The sequence below is a fragment of the Schistocerca piceifrons genome, chromosome 9 (genome assembly GCF_021461385.2).
Source record: "Schistocerca piceifrons isolate TAMUIC-IGC-003096 chromosome 9, iqSchPice1.1, whole genome shotgun sequence".
In the NCBI taxonomy this organism is placed as follows: Eukaryota; Metazoa; Arthropoda; class Insecta; order Orthoptera; family Acrididae; genus Schistocerca; species Schistocerca piceifrons.
In genome coordinates this window covers 158,546,611-158,563,024 of record NC_060146.1, presented here as the reverse complement: position 1 = coordinate 158,563,024, position 16,414 = coordinate 158,546,611, and the positions used below count along the sequence as shown (strand labels likewise).

General features: G+C 42.8%; 1 protein-coding gene across 1 annotated transcript in view; it reads right to left on the bottom strand.

Moving 5' to 3' along the window:
* The window catches only part of LOC124716796 (thyroid adenoma-associated protein homolog), a 222,189-nt gene that overhangs the window by 71,451 nt on the left and 134,324 nt on the right, over positions 1 to 16,414 (bottom strand). Inside the window, 4 exon segments of the mRNA XM_047243345.1 lie at positions 3,546 to 3,632; positions 3,696 to 3,878; positions 12,264 to 12,500; positions 13,973 to 14,242. Of these exon segments, the coding sequence (XP_047099301.1) occupies positions 3,546 to 3,632; positions 3,696 to 3,878; positions 12,264 to 12,500; positions 13,973 to 14,242 (777 nt within the window).

Sequence of the window (16,414 nt, the reverse complement as noted above, 5' to 3'; positions counted from 1 at the left end):
TTCTTGCAGAGTGTAAATACTTTAGGATTAAATAAGACGACTCACTGAAAAGCAGAATCACAGAGTTGTCAATAGGCACACACAAAAAGAAGGGAACTTGCTAGATTCGGATTTTATCCTCTGACGAGCTCGAGTAACATCATGCATGCACGCGCGCGCGCCCACACACGCACATGCACACACGCACACACGCACACACACACACACACACACACACACACACACACACACACACACACACACACACACCAATGCCTCTAATGGTGCCAATGATCTTTGGTAGCAGTATACTGGTTGTGATGGAGATAGTGTCGGGTGTTGTAGGTAGAGGGAGAGGGACAGGGAGGGGGAAGGCAAGGAGAGGGACTAGGGATTGGTGCCTAGCGGCTCAGAGGGATGCGTGGCAGGTACATGGGGCTGGCATGACTGTAGAAGCTGGTGGGATGTGGGATGAAGGTAAGGTGTGGTGGTATGAACTGGAAGGGAGTTACAGTGTGGAGGAAGCATAAACTGTTGTGTGGAGGGTGTGTGGACAGAAAGTTACCGGAGACTGATGCCAGGATGACTACAGAAGCAGAGGATGTGTTGTAAGGATAACTTCCGTCTGGTGGTGGAGGGAAGGATCCAGCTTGCTTGTCAAGCAGCCATTGAAACTGAGCATATTGTGTTCAGTTGCATGTTGAACCACAGGGGAGTCAACTTTGTTCTTGACACCAGTTTGGCAGTGGCCATTCATCCTGGTGGACTGCTGGTTGGTAGTCGTACCAACATAAAAGGCTGTGCAGTGTTTGTAGCAAAGTTGGTATATGACATGCCTGCTTGCACAGGTGGTCTGGCCTCTGACGGAGAAGGAGATGCTGGGTGGGAGCTCTGGGCTGGTATCGCACCTTGGTTTGCTACTGGGATACGATTCCTGTGGCAAGGGGTTAGGACTGAAATAGTGATGGACTAGGATGTTACGTAGATTGGGTGGGCGAAGGAACATTACTTTAGGTGGGGTGGGAAGTATTTTGGATAGGATGTCCCTCATTTCAGTGCAGGATGAAAGATAATAATAGCCCTGGGGAAGAACATAGTTCAGTTGTTCCAGTTCAGTGTGATACTGGATGACAAATAGGGTAGGGGTGCCACTTTGTAACCGATTCTTGGGGGTAGTCGTAGGATTGGGAGAGTGTGAGGATACAGCACGGCGAACCTGTTTGCAGACACAGTTGTGGGGGGGGGGGGGGGGGGGGGGAGGTATTGCCTGTCTGTGAAGGTCTTTGTGAGGCCTGCAAGGGAGTTCTCGTTACTGCAGGCACATGCTAGTCTGTACTGGAGGGATTTTTTGGTGTGGAAGGTATGGTATATGTCAAAATGCACATAGTGTTGGTGGTTAGCACGATTAATGTGGACAGGGGTGAGGATGGAGCCATCAGAGAGTTGGAGGTCAATATTCAGCGAGGTGGCGCATTACGTACAGGAGGACCAGATGAAATGGATGGCAGATAAGGTGTTTTAATGAACCTGAATCATACTAGGGGCTGGGAAGTCTGAGAGGCTAGGAAGGTTTCCTCTATACGGTCCATAAACAGGATGGCATAGGAAGGTGCCACCCAGAGCTAATCATCCTCCCTGTAGATAGAGGCTCCACAACTATTGTGATGAGTCAGTGATTACCTGACAGAAGGCCTTCAACAACTATCTGACTCTTCAACCTACAAGCTCTGCCAGAGTGATCCCCTCCCAGAAGTCTGGCTTAACCTCCAATCCCTACTGAACGCCACAGACACTCTCCAGAACCTCTCACCTGAGTCTGTTCCCTCCTCACCCAAAGAACACCCTGCACACACTCCCCAAAATCTACAGACCAAAAAAGCCTTGTCCCCACATTCAAGCTGGCTATTGTGCTCCCACTGACAGATTTTCTCTTGTTGATCAACATCTCCAACCAACTGCCCGAAGCCCAGTCTCCCACATTGAAGATACTAACTACTTCCTTCACTGACTTTCGACCATCCTCATCCCTTTACCTCCTGGATCCCTACTAGTCACTGTTGATGTCATCTCCCTCTGCTCCAGTATCCCTCATGGCCGGGGCCTTCATACTATTGAACACTACCTCTCCCAATGTCCTTCAAACTCCTAACCCACCAACGCATTGCTTATACACATTACCAACTACATCCTAAGCCACAACAACTTTTCCTGTGAAGGGAAGGTTTACAAATAAATCCACGGCACAGCTGTGGGTGCCCGTAAGGCACCCTCGTATGGTACCTATTTATGGTTCATCTGGAGGAAACTTTCCTAGCCTCCAAAAACTCCCAACCCCGTGTCTGGTTTACATTCATTAATGATATCTCATGATCTGGACTCGGGGCTAAGACACCTTTTCCACATTCCTCCATAACCTCGATATCTGGCCCCCCTCTACCTGATGCACCACATTCCTGGATGTTGACCTCCACCTCTCTGTCCACATTAAACTCACTAAATACCAGCAGTAGCTGCATACTGACAACTGCATCTCACTTCCACATGCGGATACGAAACTCATTGAAACATTTCGACAAGACGACACCACCACTCGGCTGATAACCCGAGAAGAATTCATTGTTGATTTAACCGTCCACCTATCACTGGTCGGCCCCCACTTTGGTCGCAGACTTTGAGAGCATCAGTACTAAGTAACAGGAGGACGTTACGCGGCTTGCGTTCTGCGAGTACTAACAGCGAGAGAAGTACTTGTATGTAGGAGGCGAAGGAAGCACAAGAATGAAGTGAGGTGAAGTTGACTTACTTTCTTTTCAGAAATAAAGAGTTCAATTAATCTTCACATGATCAGTCAAATCAGTGACAGCATTCTCCGTACGTGCTTGAACATCATCCTGCAAAATGATGGTCAGGTCCTGCAGAAATTGTCATCATTTCTGTCTCTATGCTGTTCATTTTTGGAACACAACCTCCGACCAGCTTAGAAACAGAAGCGATGACACTTTCTGCAGGACCTGCCCATCATTTTGCAGGACAGTGCTCAAGCACATACAGTGCGAGCAGTTACTGATTTGTTTGACTTATGGGGCTGCTAAGTACTATACCACCTACTGCACTCCTGATTTAAGCCCTCGTGAGTTCAACTCGTTTTCTAAACTGAAGGAAACACTTCACGGTATTCACTTCAGAACTGCTACAAATTCATCAGGCAATAAACCACACCGCTCGAACTGTCAACAAAACTGGCACAGCTGAGTATCCTACGACTTCCACATCACTGGCAATCGGCTTTACACAATGCCGATGACTACCTTGAAGGTCAGTAAAACTTTGAAACACGTATCTATTTTGTACGAGCTGTAAATAAATAGTTGCCACTATTAAAGTTCCAACCCTAAAGCAGCCTACTGTCTTCTGATTCACTGAAAAATGTCCTACTGTGGCATAACATACGTTGCAGGTCCCATAATAAAGAAACTACTACACTAAGTCATGCAGTCATACTAACAAACAAATGACACACGCACAGCTCGCAAACTGACCAGTTTGCAGGATTTCGAGGTACAAACCTGTAGGTTGGAGTCGGTGCCCTCCAGTGAGGACGGGTAGAGGCGGGCGAGCAGCAGCAGCAGTGCGGGGGTCTCCGCCCCGCAGCCCTGCCGCCGCCCCTTGCTGGCAGCCCCCGGGCCTCGGGCCGCCTCCAGGGAGAGGCAGAAGGCGTCGCGACCCGGGCGGTCCGCCTCGCGCAGCAGCACGTCGTACAGCCTGGGGAAGCGCTGGAAGAACACGCGGCCCGTCATTCGGTTGCGCGCACTCGGCCGGCGGCCACAGCCCCTCGTGCGCTGCACCCCGAACACCCTCGTCATCAGGGCGGCGAACAGCAGCGTCCCCGAGTTGCGCACCTGCCAGAAGACTGCTGTGACAGTCACAACGTCTCGAGCTGCTCTCACACTTCCACACCACCCCTGACCCTGGGTTAGCACCGAAACCACCACCACCACCACCACCACCACCACAACAACAACAATCACCGCCCATCACCACTGATCCAAGCACACCTAGGCACCCCCTTGCCACTGTGGTGTTTGCACTGTTAGTTAGCATTAGTTAGGTGATACTTCTACATCTGCAAGCAACAGCATCCGATGTCAGAAAGCAATGGTCACTTTTCTTAGTAAGCTGGTATGAGAGATGTTGAATAAAGTGTGGCACCAGCTTTCTGAATCAAGTGCAGTGAGTAAAGAAGTCACATATTGGTGTGTGAGGAAACTACATGCTAGACTTCGAAGTGGCTGTGCAGTATATTTTGGCAGCTATAAAACTTCCACATGGGAGGAGACCTTATTGACTGGCCCTCTTTGGTGCTGTTCATAATTATAAGGTTTAAATTTCAGTGCCCGGACATGATTTCGTTAAAAAAGTGTGATGAAATTCTCAAAACCACTCAAAAACAGTCATCCTCGAAGTTTTTGAGATACCAGAGCACTATTACACACAAAACATTTTGACTGTTTTGACACAGGTACTGGTAGCTCAGTACATCTTTTAATTAAAGTCTCTGGTTTGATTCTTGCTGTGGCAATATATGTTTTTTTTTTTTATTTTTATTTAGATTCTATATTTATTATCAAATGGAAATGTTAATAGATACTCAATTTTTTTTATTAAAAATAACATTTTTATTCTTAATTAATAACTGCACCAAAATAAAACAAATTTTTATTTCCAGAGACTGAACAGGATTGGTGACGTATATCTTTTTTTTCCATTTTGTAAGTCTGCATCAAACTTTAATCTATTTTCATGCAATTCATAGCTAATAAAAATAATTCAGGTCTGAGTTGCCAGAGCTGGCGGTCAAGGTGCATGAGGTGTGCTGCGCTTGTGTGAAGTACCTCCCCCATCGCCAAGGCCGTGGTCATTACATTTTCTCATTACAAAGGCATGGTGTGCACTTGTACTATTCCAAAAGCTTCCACAGTCACTGCTGTCTACTACAAGCAGGTCCAGGGTCCACTGATGAAGCATCACAACCCAAAGGAGAGGAAAGAAACTGTTGGGTGGTGAAAGCTTCATCACGATAATTCCAGGTATTACACTGCCCGACATGTGATAGTTTTCGATCAGAAAATGCTTTTCTACATATTTGGGGCTGTGTGACTTTTTCACTATCCTACTGCCAAAAAGGACCTAGCCGGATGTCTTTCTGATAATTAAATGGAAGTGTCAGAGGAGACTTCGAAGTGTCTTCCAGGAGTGGCAATGGATGTGGGACTGTCGCATCACACCGGGTAGTGAGTATACTGAAGATGACAAAAGTTTACATATAAAAACGTCTGAAATAAAGTTTTCAAAAATGAGGGACAGTGTTTATTGAACATCTCTCATTTGTTAAGAGTTCAGTGAACTAGGGAAAATAAGCTAAAGCTTCATCCTAAAGAAAGTGAGCACAACATTGCAATATAGACAAGACAGGAAACAAGTTAGGCTTCAAGATAAAATGGGAATATACCAGATACATGGAAGATGGTTGATGTAAGAAAAACATAAAACTATGACAGTAATTCTCATTATTATTCAGTATTTCTGCCTTTTACACTGGTTTGACAGAATGAAGGAAAAGACAGAAGACAAAAGATACAAGAAAATATATCTACATGTGGTGAAGAGAAAAATAAACCTGTCTGAGCTCTAAACTGGGAGAGGCATGGCAAAAGGGAGCAGCCACAACTAAGGAGGAGGAAACACTGAGTGGACCGGAAGGAGTGACATGTCGCAAATGGATCACTGTCGTCATTCAGGCATTCCTGTGCCTGGTGTTCATTGTTTCCACTACGTTCTGGCTATTAGGGGAGCCTGCTCACATATACATGCTTTACACAAGTCTCAGCCTTTCCTATGCCAGTTGTTTATAATTAAAGTGCAGCTACTCACTGAGATCCATTGTGGGCTGTAAACATTGCACGGCAGCGAAAGAAGGAAGTGCAATAGATAAATTGTCACACAATTGTTTGATGTTTTCTGTTTATGCTTCTCAGAAAGCACTAACTTCATGTGTGGAACCCAATATTCATTCTTTCGGAACATGTATTTCAGAGGATCATCTCAGAAAGCTGGTTGTCCTTGTCACAAACAGTTGTAGTTGTGTGTAGCAACATATTTAAAATGGCTCTCTTCTGGACTGGGCAGTGAAATGCCGGCACGCCGAGCGCATATGTATGCTCACGGTATACGGTGTGGCCGAACTACCCACTTTGTTAGACCGAAACATCTAAAATCGGCACTTTCCCTCTCTCTCTCTCTCTGTCTCAACAGTGAACCAAGTTTTCGGATGCACATTTTGCATGGGATCAACGAACAGCCCCAGAGCTTCAGTACCAATGTCCAGACTGTAACTGTGTCGTCAACATATCGACAAAGTGAAGAATGGCAAAACGAATCAAAATGATGCATTAAGAAGTTGGCCACTGCTGGGGACATTGGAGAACTCACATCATTGTTGGTCATTTGATTGTTTTGTAGAGCTTTACCCACTTCCTTCCCTGTTTTGCTCTTCAGGAAATTGTTTTTTCCACTGGACTTGCCTGTTTCTGTCACTGTTTCTGTATGTTAATGGAAACGCACTGACAGAAATGGAGAGTGTTACATCATGACCACTTTATCCGAGTGCCACCAGACTGCTGTTGCAGTATTTTTGTGTCCATGAGGCATGTCGATTAAAACACCTCAAGTCGAATCTTAGACTAGCACACAGTTTTAATCTGCCAGGAAGTTTCATATAAGTGCACACTCCTCTGCTGAGTGAAAATTCATTCTGGAATCAATACACCAGGGTGCTGATAAACCATGTCTCTGCAGTATGCTTTCTTCCAAGAGTGCTAGTCTGGTAAGTTACAGAGGAGAACTTCTGCGAGTTTTGGAAGGTAAGAGATGAGTTACTGGCAGAAGTAATGCTGTGAGGATGGACCACGAGTTGTGCTCACGTACCTCAGTCAGTAGAGCACTTGCCCATAACAGGCAAGGGTCCTGGGTTCAATTCCCGTTCTAGCAAATAGTTTTAATTTACTAACAGGTTTGATATCTGTGCACATTCTGCTGAAGAGTGAAAAATCATTGTGGAGTGATTCGATAAACCCTCTGCCGGGTCTGCAGAGAAGTCGTGTAGATGTAGGTGAGACAGCTTTGTTTCAAGTATGGCAATAAATTCCTAAGGGCGATGTTCAGCAGGTGTGTAGAGGTCACACATCATACTGAAGCTGATGCCGGGCATCAGTTCAGAATGAAATCATCTAATACCTGCTGTATGATGAACACCTCCACAAAGTTTCATAAATATATGAGACTGGCACTTCATGGTGTATCCTTCAAAATTTCTGTCAGTGTGACATCCTATATACTGCAAATGAGATTGCTCTTTATTCAACTGCTCCCTCTATAAGTTGTGCAAAAAACAAGGGTGTTCTGTGAATGCAGAAGTGTACAGTGAGCATGCTAGTAACTCAATTCCATCACGATTTATAGTCACTATCAGTTTCTGGTATTGAGTAGTCACACCAGCTATCCCCAAAATGCTATATCCAACAACCCGACTGAATCCAGTGACTGATCACTGACTCCAGACAATTCGCCTCAGGTCTGACTTAGTGAAAAAATAACTTTCTTCCTGATAAATAGCTTGCAGCCGCTTTAAAAACAATAATAATTATATTATTTCATTAAATGGTTTGACCGCATGTTCACAGACTAAAAATATCATACGGCAGAAGAAAGAATAAATAATAAAAAGCAAGGAGGGAATCCAATCTAGGGTTTATGCAGGTTAATATTTAGAACAAATTAAATATGTCAACTGGTAATGTTAATAATACGATTTATGAAAGGGGCCTTTTTTTATAAATAACACTAGCTGGCTGCTGTTTTCTCTTTTTTGAGGGAATTAACTTGTACTTTCACACAGCCCGAATCCCACCAGCATTAAGATTAGGGAACAGTGTCCAGTCGACAACAATGTCGGATTGGGGAAAATGTGGGCGAAGAAACGATTTATTTCTTTTTGGAAGAATCTCGTAGGCACCTGTCTTAAGTGACTGCGTAGAAACGAAAGTTTGAAACAGGGGAGAAACTCGTATAAAATGCCAGAAACAAAATGTTTTAGTGCAGTGAGATGGTGATTTAAGAAAGGTTAACACGAAGAAGCAAACACACAGATTAACAATCATATTTTGTGTAGGCAGCGATGGACAGCTTGCAGGTACTGAAGAAACTTCACTGTATGATTACAGAACTGTAATTCTTGTATAGTAGGAACAGTCAGTATTCAAGGATATGACATGAATGATCATTTGAAGCAAACAGGCTTCTCATGGATATATGCCCTACTCTGAGTGGTTTCCAAGATAGAATACATTTAATGTATATTGTTATTTTTTCCCCACAATATTGAAATATATTGTTGTTGTGGTCTTCAGTCCTGAGACTGGTTTGATGCAGCTCTCCATGCTACTCTATCCTGTGCAAGCTTCTTCATCTCCCCGTACCTACTGCAACCTACATCCTTCTGAATCTGCTTAGTGTATTGATCTCTTGGTCTTCCTCTACGATTTTTACCCTCCACGCTGCCCTCCAATGCTAAATTTGTGATCCCTTGATGCCTCAAAACATGTCCTACCAACTGATCCCTTCTTCTAGTCAAGTTGTGCCACAAACTTCTCTTCTCCCCAATCCTATTCAATACCTCCTCATTAGTTACGTGATCTACCCACCTTATCTTCAGCATTCTTCTGTAGCACCACATTTCGAAAGCTTCTATTCTCTTCCTGTCCAAACTGGTTATCGTCCATGTTTCACTTCCATACATGGCTACACTCCACACAAATACTTTCAGAAATGACTTCCTAACACTTAAATCAATACTCGATGTTAACAAATTTCTCTTCTTCAGAAACGCTTTCCTTGCCATTGCCAGTCTACATTTTGTATCCTCTCTACTTCGACCATCATCAGTTATTTTGCTCCCCAAATAGCAAAATTCCTTTACTACTTTAAGTGTCTCATTTCCTGATCTAATACCCTCAACATCACCCGACTTAGTTCGACTACATTCCATTATCCTCGTTTTGCTTTTGTTGATGTTCATCTTATATCCCCCTTTCAAGACACTGTCCATTCCGTTCAACTGCTCTTCCAAGTCCTTTGCTGTCTCTGACAGAATTACAATGTCATCGGCGAACCTCAAAGTTTTTATTTCTTCTCCATGGATTTTAATACCTACTCCGAATTTTTCTTTTGTTTCCTTTACTGCTTGCTCGATATACAGATTGAATAACATCGGGGAGAGGCTACAACCCTGTCTCACTCCTTTCCCAACCACTGCTTCCCTTTCATGCCCCTCAACTCTTATAACTGCCATCTGGTTTCTGTACAAATTGTAAATAGCCTTTCGCTCCCTGTATTTTATCCCTGCCACCTTCAGAATTTGAAAGAGAGTATTCCAGTTAACGTTGTCAAAAGCTTTCTCTAAGTCTACAAATGCTAGAAACGTAGGTTTGCCTTTTCTTAATCTTTCTTCTAAGATAAGTCGTAAGGTTAGTATTGCCTCACGTGTTCCAACATTTCTACGGAATCCAAACTGATCTTCCCCGAGGTCCGCTTCTACCAGTTTTCCCATTTGTCTGTAAAGAATTCGCGTTAGTATTTTGCAGCTGTGACTTATTAAACTGATAGTTCGGTAATTTTCACATCTGTCAACACCTGCTTTCTTTGGGATTGGAATTATTATATTCTTCTTGAAGTCTGTGGGTATTTCGCCTGTCTCATACATCTTGCTCACCAGATGGTAGAGTTTTTTCATGACAAGCTCTCCCAAGGCCATCAGTAGTTCTAATGGAATGTTGTCTACTCCCGGGGCCTTGTTTCGACTCTGGTCTTTCAGTGCTCTGTCAAACCCTTCACGCAGTATCTTATCTCCCATTTCAACTTCATCTACATCCTATTCCATTTCTATAATATTGTCCTCAAGTACATCGCCCTTGTATAAACCCTCTATATACTCCTTCCACCTTTCTGCCTTCCCTTCTTTGCTTAGAACTGGGTTGCCATCTGAGCTCTTGATATTCATACAAGTGGTTCTCTTCTCTCCACAGGTCTCTTTAATTTTCCTGTAGGCAGTATCTATCTTACCCCTAGTGAGACAAGCCCCTACATCCTTACATTTGTCCTCCAGCCATCCCTGCTTAGCCATTTTGCACTTCCTGTCAATCTCATTTTTGAGACGTTTGTATTCCTTTTTGCCTGCTTCATTTACTGCATTTTTATATTTTCTCCTTTCATCAATTAAAATCAATATTTCTTCTGTTACCCAAGGACTTCTATTACCCCTCGTCTTTTTACCTACTTGATCCTCTGCTGCCTTCACTACTTCATCCCTCAGAGCTACCTATTCTTCTTCTACTGTATTTCTTTCCCCCATTCCTGTCAATTGTTCCCTTATGCTTTCCCTGAAACTCTGTACAACTTCTGGTTCTTTCAGTTTATCCAGGTCCCATCTCCTTAAATTCCCGCCTTTTTGCAGTTTCTTCAGTTTCAATCTGCAGTTCATAACCAATATATTGTGGTCAGAATCCACGTCTGCCCCTGGAAATGTCTTACAATTTAAAACCTGGTTCCTAAATCTCTGTCTTACCATTATGTAATCTATCTGATACCTTTTAGTATCTCCAGGATTCTTCCAGGTATACAACCTTCTTTCATGATTCTTGAACCAAGTGTTAGCTATGATTAAGTTATGCTCTGTGCAAAATTCTACAAGGCGGCTTCCTCTTTCATTTCTTCCCCCCAATCCATATTCACCTACTATGTTTCCTTCTCTCCCTTTTCCTACTGACGAATTTCAGTCACCCATGACTATTAAATTTTCGTCTCCCTTCACTACCTGAATAATTTCTTTTATCTCGTCATACATTTCATCTATTTCTTCATCATCTGCAGAGCTAGTTGGCATATAAACTTGTACTACTGTAGTAGGCATGGGTTTTGTGTCTATCTTGGCCATAATAATGCGTTCACTATGCTGTTTGTAGTAGCTAACCCGCACTCCTATTTTTTTATTGATTATTAAACCTACTCGTGCATTACCCCTATTTGATTTTGTATTTATAACCCTGTAATCACCTGACCAAAAGTCTTGTTCCTCCTGCCACCGAACTTCACTAATTCCCACTATATCTAACTTTAACCTATCCATTTCCCTTTTAAAATTTTCTAACCTAACTGCCCGATTAAGGGATCTGACATTCCACGCTCCGATCCGTAGAATGCCAGTTTTCTTTCTCCTGATAACGACGCCCTCTTGAGTAGTCCCCGCCCGGAGATCCGAATGGGGGACTATTTTACCTCCGGAATATTTTACCCAAGAGGACACCATCATCATTTAATCATACAGTAAAGCTGCATGTCCTCGGGAAAAATTGAAATATATACTGTTATTTATTTTTCACAATATTGAGTACACTGTGATGTTACACATATACATATGTACAACATACAGTAAACATTACAATGTGTTTTAGAAAGTATCAAAATAAAAATATGTTTTTTTAACACTACATCTTTATGCAGTATCATAGAATGGTATTCTTCAACAGCAGCAGAAGCACAACCAATACAGGGGCTGTAAATATACACCGTTTCTGCATATTCTTCATTAGTACAGATGTGTGACACATACAAACAAGAGTTAACTGATGCTTGTTGCTGATACCCTCTCAATCCCTCACACTACTTCACTCACAACACACCGCACACAGTTGCAACTTCAGTGGACTAGCTTAATGGCAGATAGACATCCCGAGCAAAGAGGCTGAAAGCAACAAGACGGGTCAGGCTAGAATATAACATCAAAGAGGGTGGTTAAGACACATATGTGAATGCCGCAAGCCCAAAAGCAAATTTACAATAAATGTGTTCTATTGCGGAAACCATTCTGAATAGGGCATTTGTGCATTTGATGTTCCTTAATTCAAATGAATATTCCTGCCATATCCAGGAATATTGACTATTTCTCCTGGGGCACCCAGTATATATTCTAAAGATGACCTTATGGTAGACTGAACCCTTTTCTAATAAAGAATATGTACAACTGTCTAATCGTACAGTGAAGTTTGTTGCAAATGTTAATGTGAAGACAAGCTGCATTATGCAACACTAGATTTATTTAGTAACTACTGCGCCACGACCAGAGATCCCTTAGCAGGGTTGAAAGCACAACAGACGGGGACCGGAGAACTTACAGCCCAGTCACCGCTGTGGAAGGCACCGAGGGCTGCTTCGAAGCCCGACGTGACGTGCGGCGTGACCAGCTCCCCGAGCTGCGAGTTGCGGAACAGCGCCCGCAGGATATTGAGGGCGTGCGTCCGCGCCTCCGGGACAGAGCCGTCATCCAGTGCAAGTCCCAGCAGGATATCCATTGAGTCCTGGAAGCTGCGGGCACCGCAGCCGCGTGCCTGCGCCTCCGTGCTGACCAGTGCCTGTACATAGTGGGGGAGGCGTGTCGAGACGGTACAGAGTTTGACAGAATTAAATTTTGGGAAACTTCCCACGTGCATTGAAAACTGTGAAAATTTCTGTGCGCCAATTGTCTATAAATAACCGAGCGTGTGTTGAGGTAATTGTATCGTCCAATTTAATAATAACTGAAATGAACAAAAATGTGCAAGTAGAATGAGATTTTCACTCTGCAGGGGAGTGTGTGCTGATATGAAACTTCCTGGCAGATTAAAACATTGTGCCTGACTGAGACACAAACTCGGGACTTTTGCGGGCAAGTGCTCTACCAACTGAGCTGCCCAAGAATGACACACACCCTGTCCTCACAGCCATAATTCCACCAGCACCTCGTCTCCTACATTCCGAGTTTGAGTCTCGGTCTGGCACACAGTTTTAATCTGCCAGGAAATTTCAGTGTGCATGTAGTCCACACTCAGACAATATCTTTTATATCTTCTGATAGTCTTGTGAATGAAAACATGGTCCAGGTAGGCTGTATTATTTTTTTATTATCTATGTGACTGGCCAGTTTTGACGTTTGGTCATTTTCAAGCATCCATCTTAAGCTTCCAGCTTCATTTTACATTATAATGTATTACTGGTACGTGTCAAGAGGAATACATCTTACATCTGTGTGTAGCTGGCGAAAAAACAATATACCATGGTACACAGTTAAATCTACTGACCTGAAGCTGGAAGCTTAAGATATCTGCTTGAAAATTACCAAACATCAAAATTGGCTAATCACAATAGATATTTAAAAAATAACACACCCTACTCGGACCATGTTTTCATTCACAAAACACGCTGAGGCTGTGGACCACTACATAAACAAAATTTTACAATTCTGATAGTTGTTTTGTGTTTTTTATTTTGTTTGGATGACAAGCAGTGGGCAGAATCAGTCAGCAAAAATCCTGACATAACAGCAGGTGCCACACAGAATTACTGATTTCCCTCAGAGTGCTGAGGGGAATCTTAGAAAACTCCATTCCATATGTTTGTATACATAGTTAGTACGAGTCTAGCTCTCGTTTCTGAAAGAACATCAGATGAGAAATTGTTAAGCATTAATGCAGGCAACTGAGAAACAATTCTTTGAAAACTGAGAAAACAACAGAAGGTAAAAACACAATCACTTAATTATTTCTGAATCTGAATGACGCGCACAATTCACAAGGAAAGTGTGACATCCTGATGTAAATGCAGTAGATATGCAATGATATACTATCTCCAGTCCTGTATGAAGTGACCAAAATGGCTAACTGGCAGCACAAAAAAATGGGATGTCTTCAGTGATATTGTGAACTATATAGAATTCCACATTCAAAACAAAAAGGAACACAAGCAAAATATGACGGTTAAATTTTTAATGAAGATTCATGGGTGTCCCCATAGAGGCAGCCGGTATTAAGAAATGCAATAGGTCTACAGCCGAAGCCTTCCTGCCTACCTGCACCATGAAGGGCAGCCCAGCACTGCGGCGCGTGGCGTCGCCTGCCCCCTCGCGGACGTCGGTGAGCAGCTGCCGCAGCCACTGTGGCGGCAACCGGTGCAGCCCGTCCCCGCCCTCGCTGCGGGGCTCGCCACTCCACAGCCGCCGGCACAGACTGCTGAAGCCGACGTACGCCTGCTCAAACGCGCCGCGGTGCTTCGTCTCGGAGAGCAGCTTCGTCAGGTGGGCGCCGATCGCCAGCAGCTGTGCTTCCTTCACGAGCCCGCCCTCGGCCGATTCCCTGAGTGTAGCCCGAACAAATTCTCACGATGACACGGAAGACGTGCACAAAATATGGGGATAAATGATTTGGAGTATCAAAAAATCTCAAACCATTTTTACACACATCACAAATGTTCAGACCGTGCACCCTCTGCGGCACTACCAGACACACACCACTGCCCACCCGTAGCTTGCAAGTCAAATAAGCTGTTGGCTGTGATCTGATGCAACTGCACTGTTCAATACTTCGACTGTGTTGTTACTGTGGGGTAACACTGGTATGCAGCATCAGAGAGATGTGATGAAAGTTTATTTTATTATTGTTCAATGAAACAGTGATTTAGGTAATAATAAGTAAATATATTTTATCATTGTTTAACTAAACTAGATGAAACTGTGCTTTTGCTAATCCATGTTTACTTTAGTAACACAAAGGAGTTATTCTTTACGTGTGTACAAAGCGCGCCGCACGTCCACTTGCGTTACAAAAAACAGTGCGCCCAGTCAAGGGTTAAGGATCATAAAGTTTCATACAACCTACCTGAGGGTGTAGGATAATCTAACACTGGTAGACCTCTTTTGCTAAATTATAAACAATACTATATAAGGGATTTAATTAAATGTAGTTAAAAGTGCATCCATTTCAAATTAAGCTACCACAAAAATCATATCTATATGACATTATCAAGAGGTAAGAAGCAAGAAGTAGGTATTAGGGAGCTGATTTTTATGGTTCCATACCTCAGTCAGTAAAATCAGAACCCTTATAGGTTCAGTTTGTTCTCCATCAGCTTGTCAGTCTGTCAGACTGTTAAGAACTAGAATGGGGAAATGTATCTAGTTAAAATTTATACCACATACTAAAGTTTATGATCCCCAGCTGGTGTAAAAAATTTAAGCTTTGACATCAATGTGAACAATAAGGCCATTTATGTCACATATTTTATTATTCAAAAACTCACTCATCAAAACCCATAGGGTATTTTCCGTTGATCTAGAATCATGAAATTTGCCAAGAAGCAATATGTTTTGCTGAAGAAGTACATGAAAAAATCTGAAAGTTGACAATTTGTTATTATATCACATGAAAAAATGTTTTTTTGAGACATTATCTGACTGACTGTACGTCTGTCCATCTGTCTGTTAAGAGTGCCATGACACGCAAGCACGATTCTTATGCAATTGCAGCACCATGGGTAGGTGGTGGCCCTGTAGGGCATTTGACCGTGAGCCATTGACAGAAATCACTATTGATGGATCTCTTTGATAATAAAATATTGTCAACCAATGTAAATAAAAATCCTGAAGAGGTTTTGGTCATTTATAAAATCAATAGGCAGTTTGAACTGTTCTATTCATTCTATAAGTGACCATACCATACCAAAATGGAAGATAACAGAGAGAAGGCCAAAGTACTGCTGAATTTGGTCTTCTGAAATTGTTTCACCATGGAAGATTATAAAACTGTCCTTCTTCCAATCACTGTACCAAAGTTGAGAAGGCAGATAACAAGATAATCAATTGTAGAATAGAAAAGCAATTACAATCATTTTGTAGTGGTAAATCATCAGGACCACATCTGATAACTATAAGATTCTACAAAGATTTTGCAAAATCACATGCTCCCCTTCTAATAGCAGTTTATCGTAGATCGCTGATGCAACGAAGGGTACCTAGCGACCAGAACAAAGTGCACGTCATTCTCATTTTCAGGGTGGTTCCTAAGACAGATGGACATAATTATTTGCCTATATCTTTGATGTTAATCTGTTGTAGAATTATGGAACATCTTTTATGCTCAAGAACTATGAAGTTTAGGTGAACAAAATTCTCCTCTATGAAAATCCACACAGATTCTGCAGAGAGAGATATTCCATGAAACTCAGCTCGCCCAGTTCCTCCATGAGTTTCACAGTGCTGTAGACAATGGCGCTCAGATTGAAGTCATGTCCTTGACTCCAGGAAAGTTTCTGATGGCATCCCACACTGTTATTTAATGAAACAAATATGAGTTTAACATGTCTTTGACCATATTAGCAACTGGAATCAAGGCTTCCTCACAGATAGAACACAACACATCACTCTTAACGGAACAAAACTGAGAGATGTCATGGTAATTTCTGGAATACCCCAAGGAAGTGTGATAGGACCGTTACTGTTTACAATGCATATAAAAGA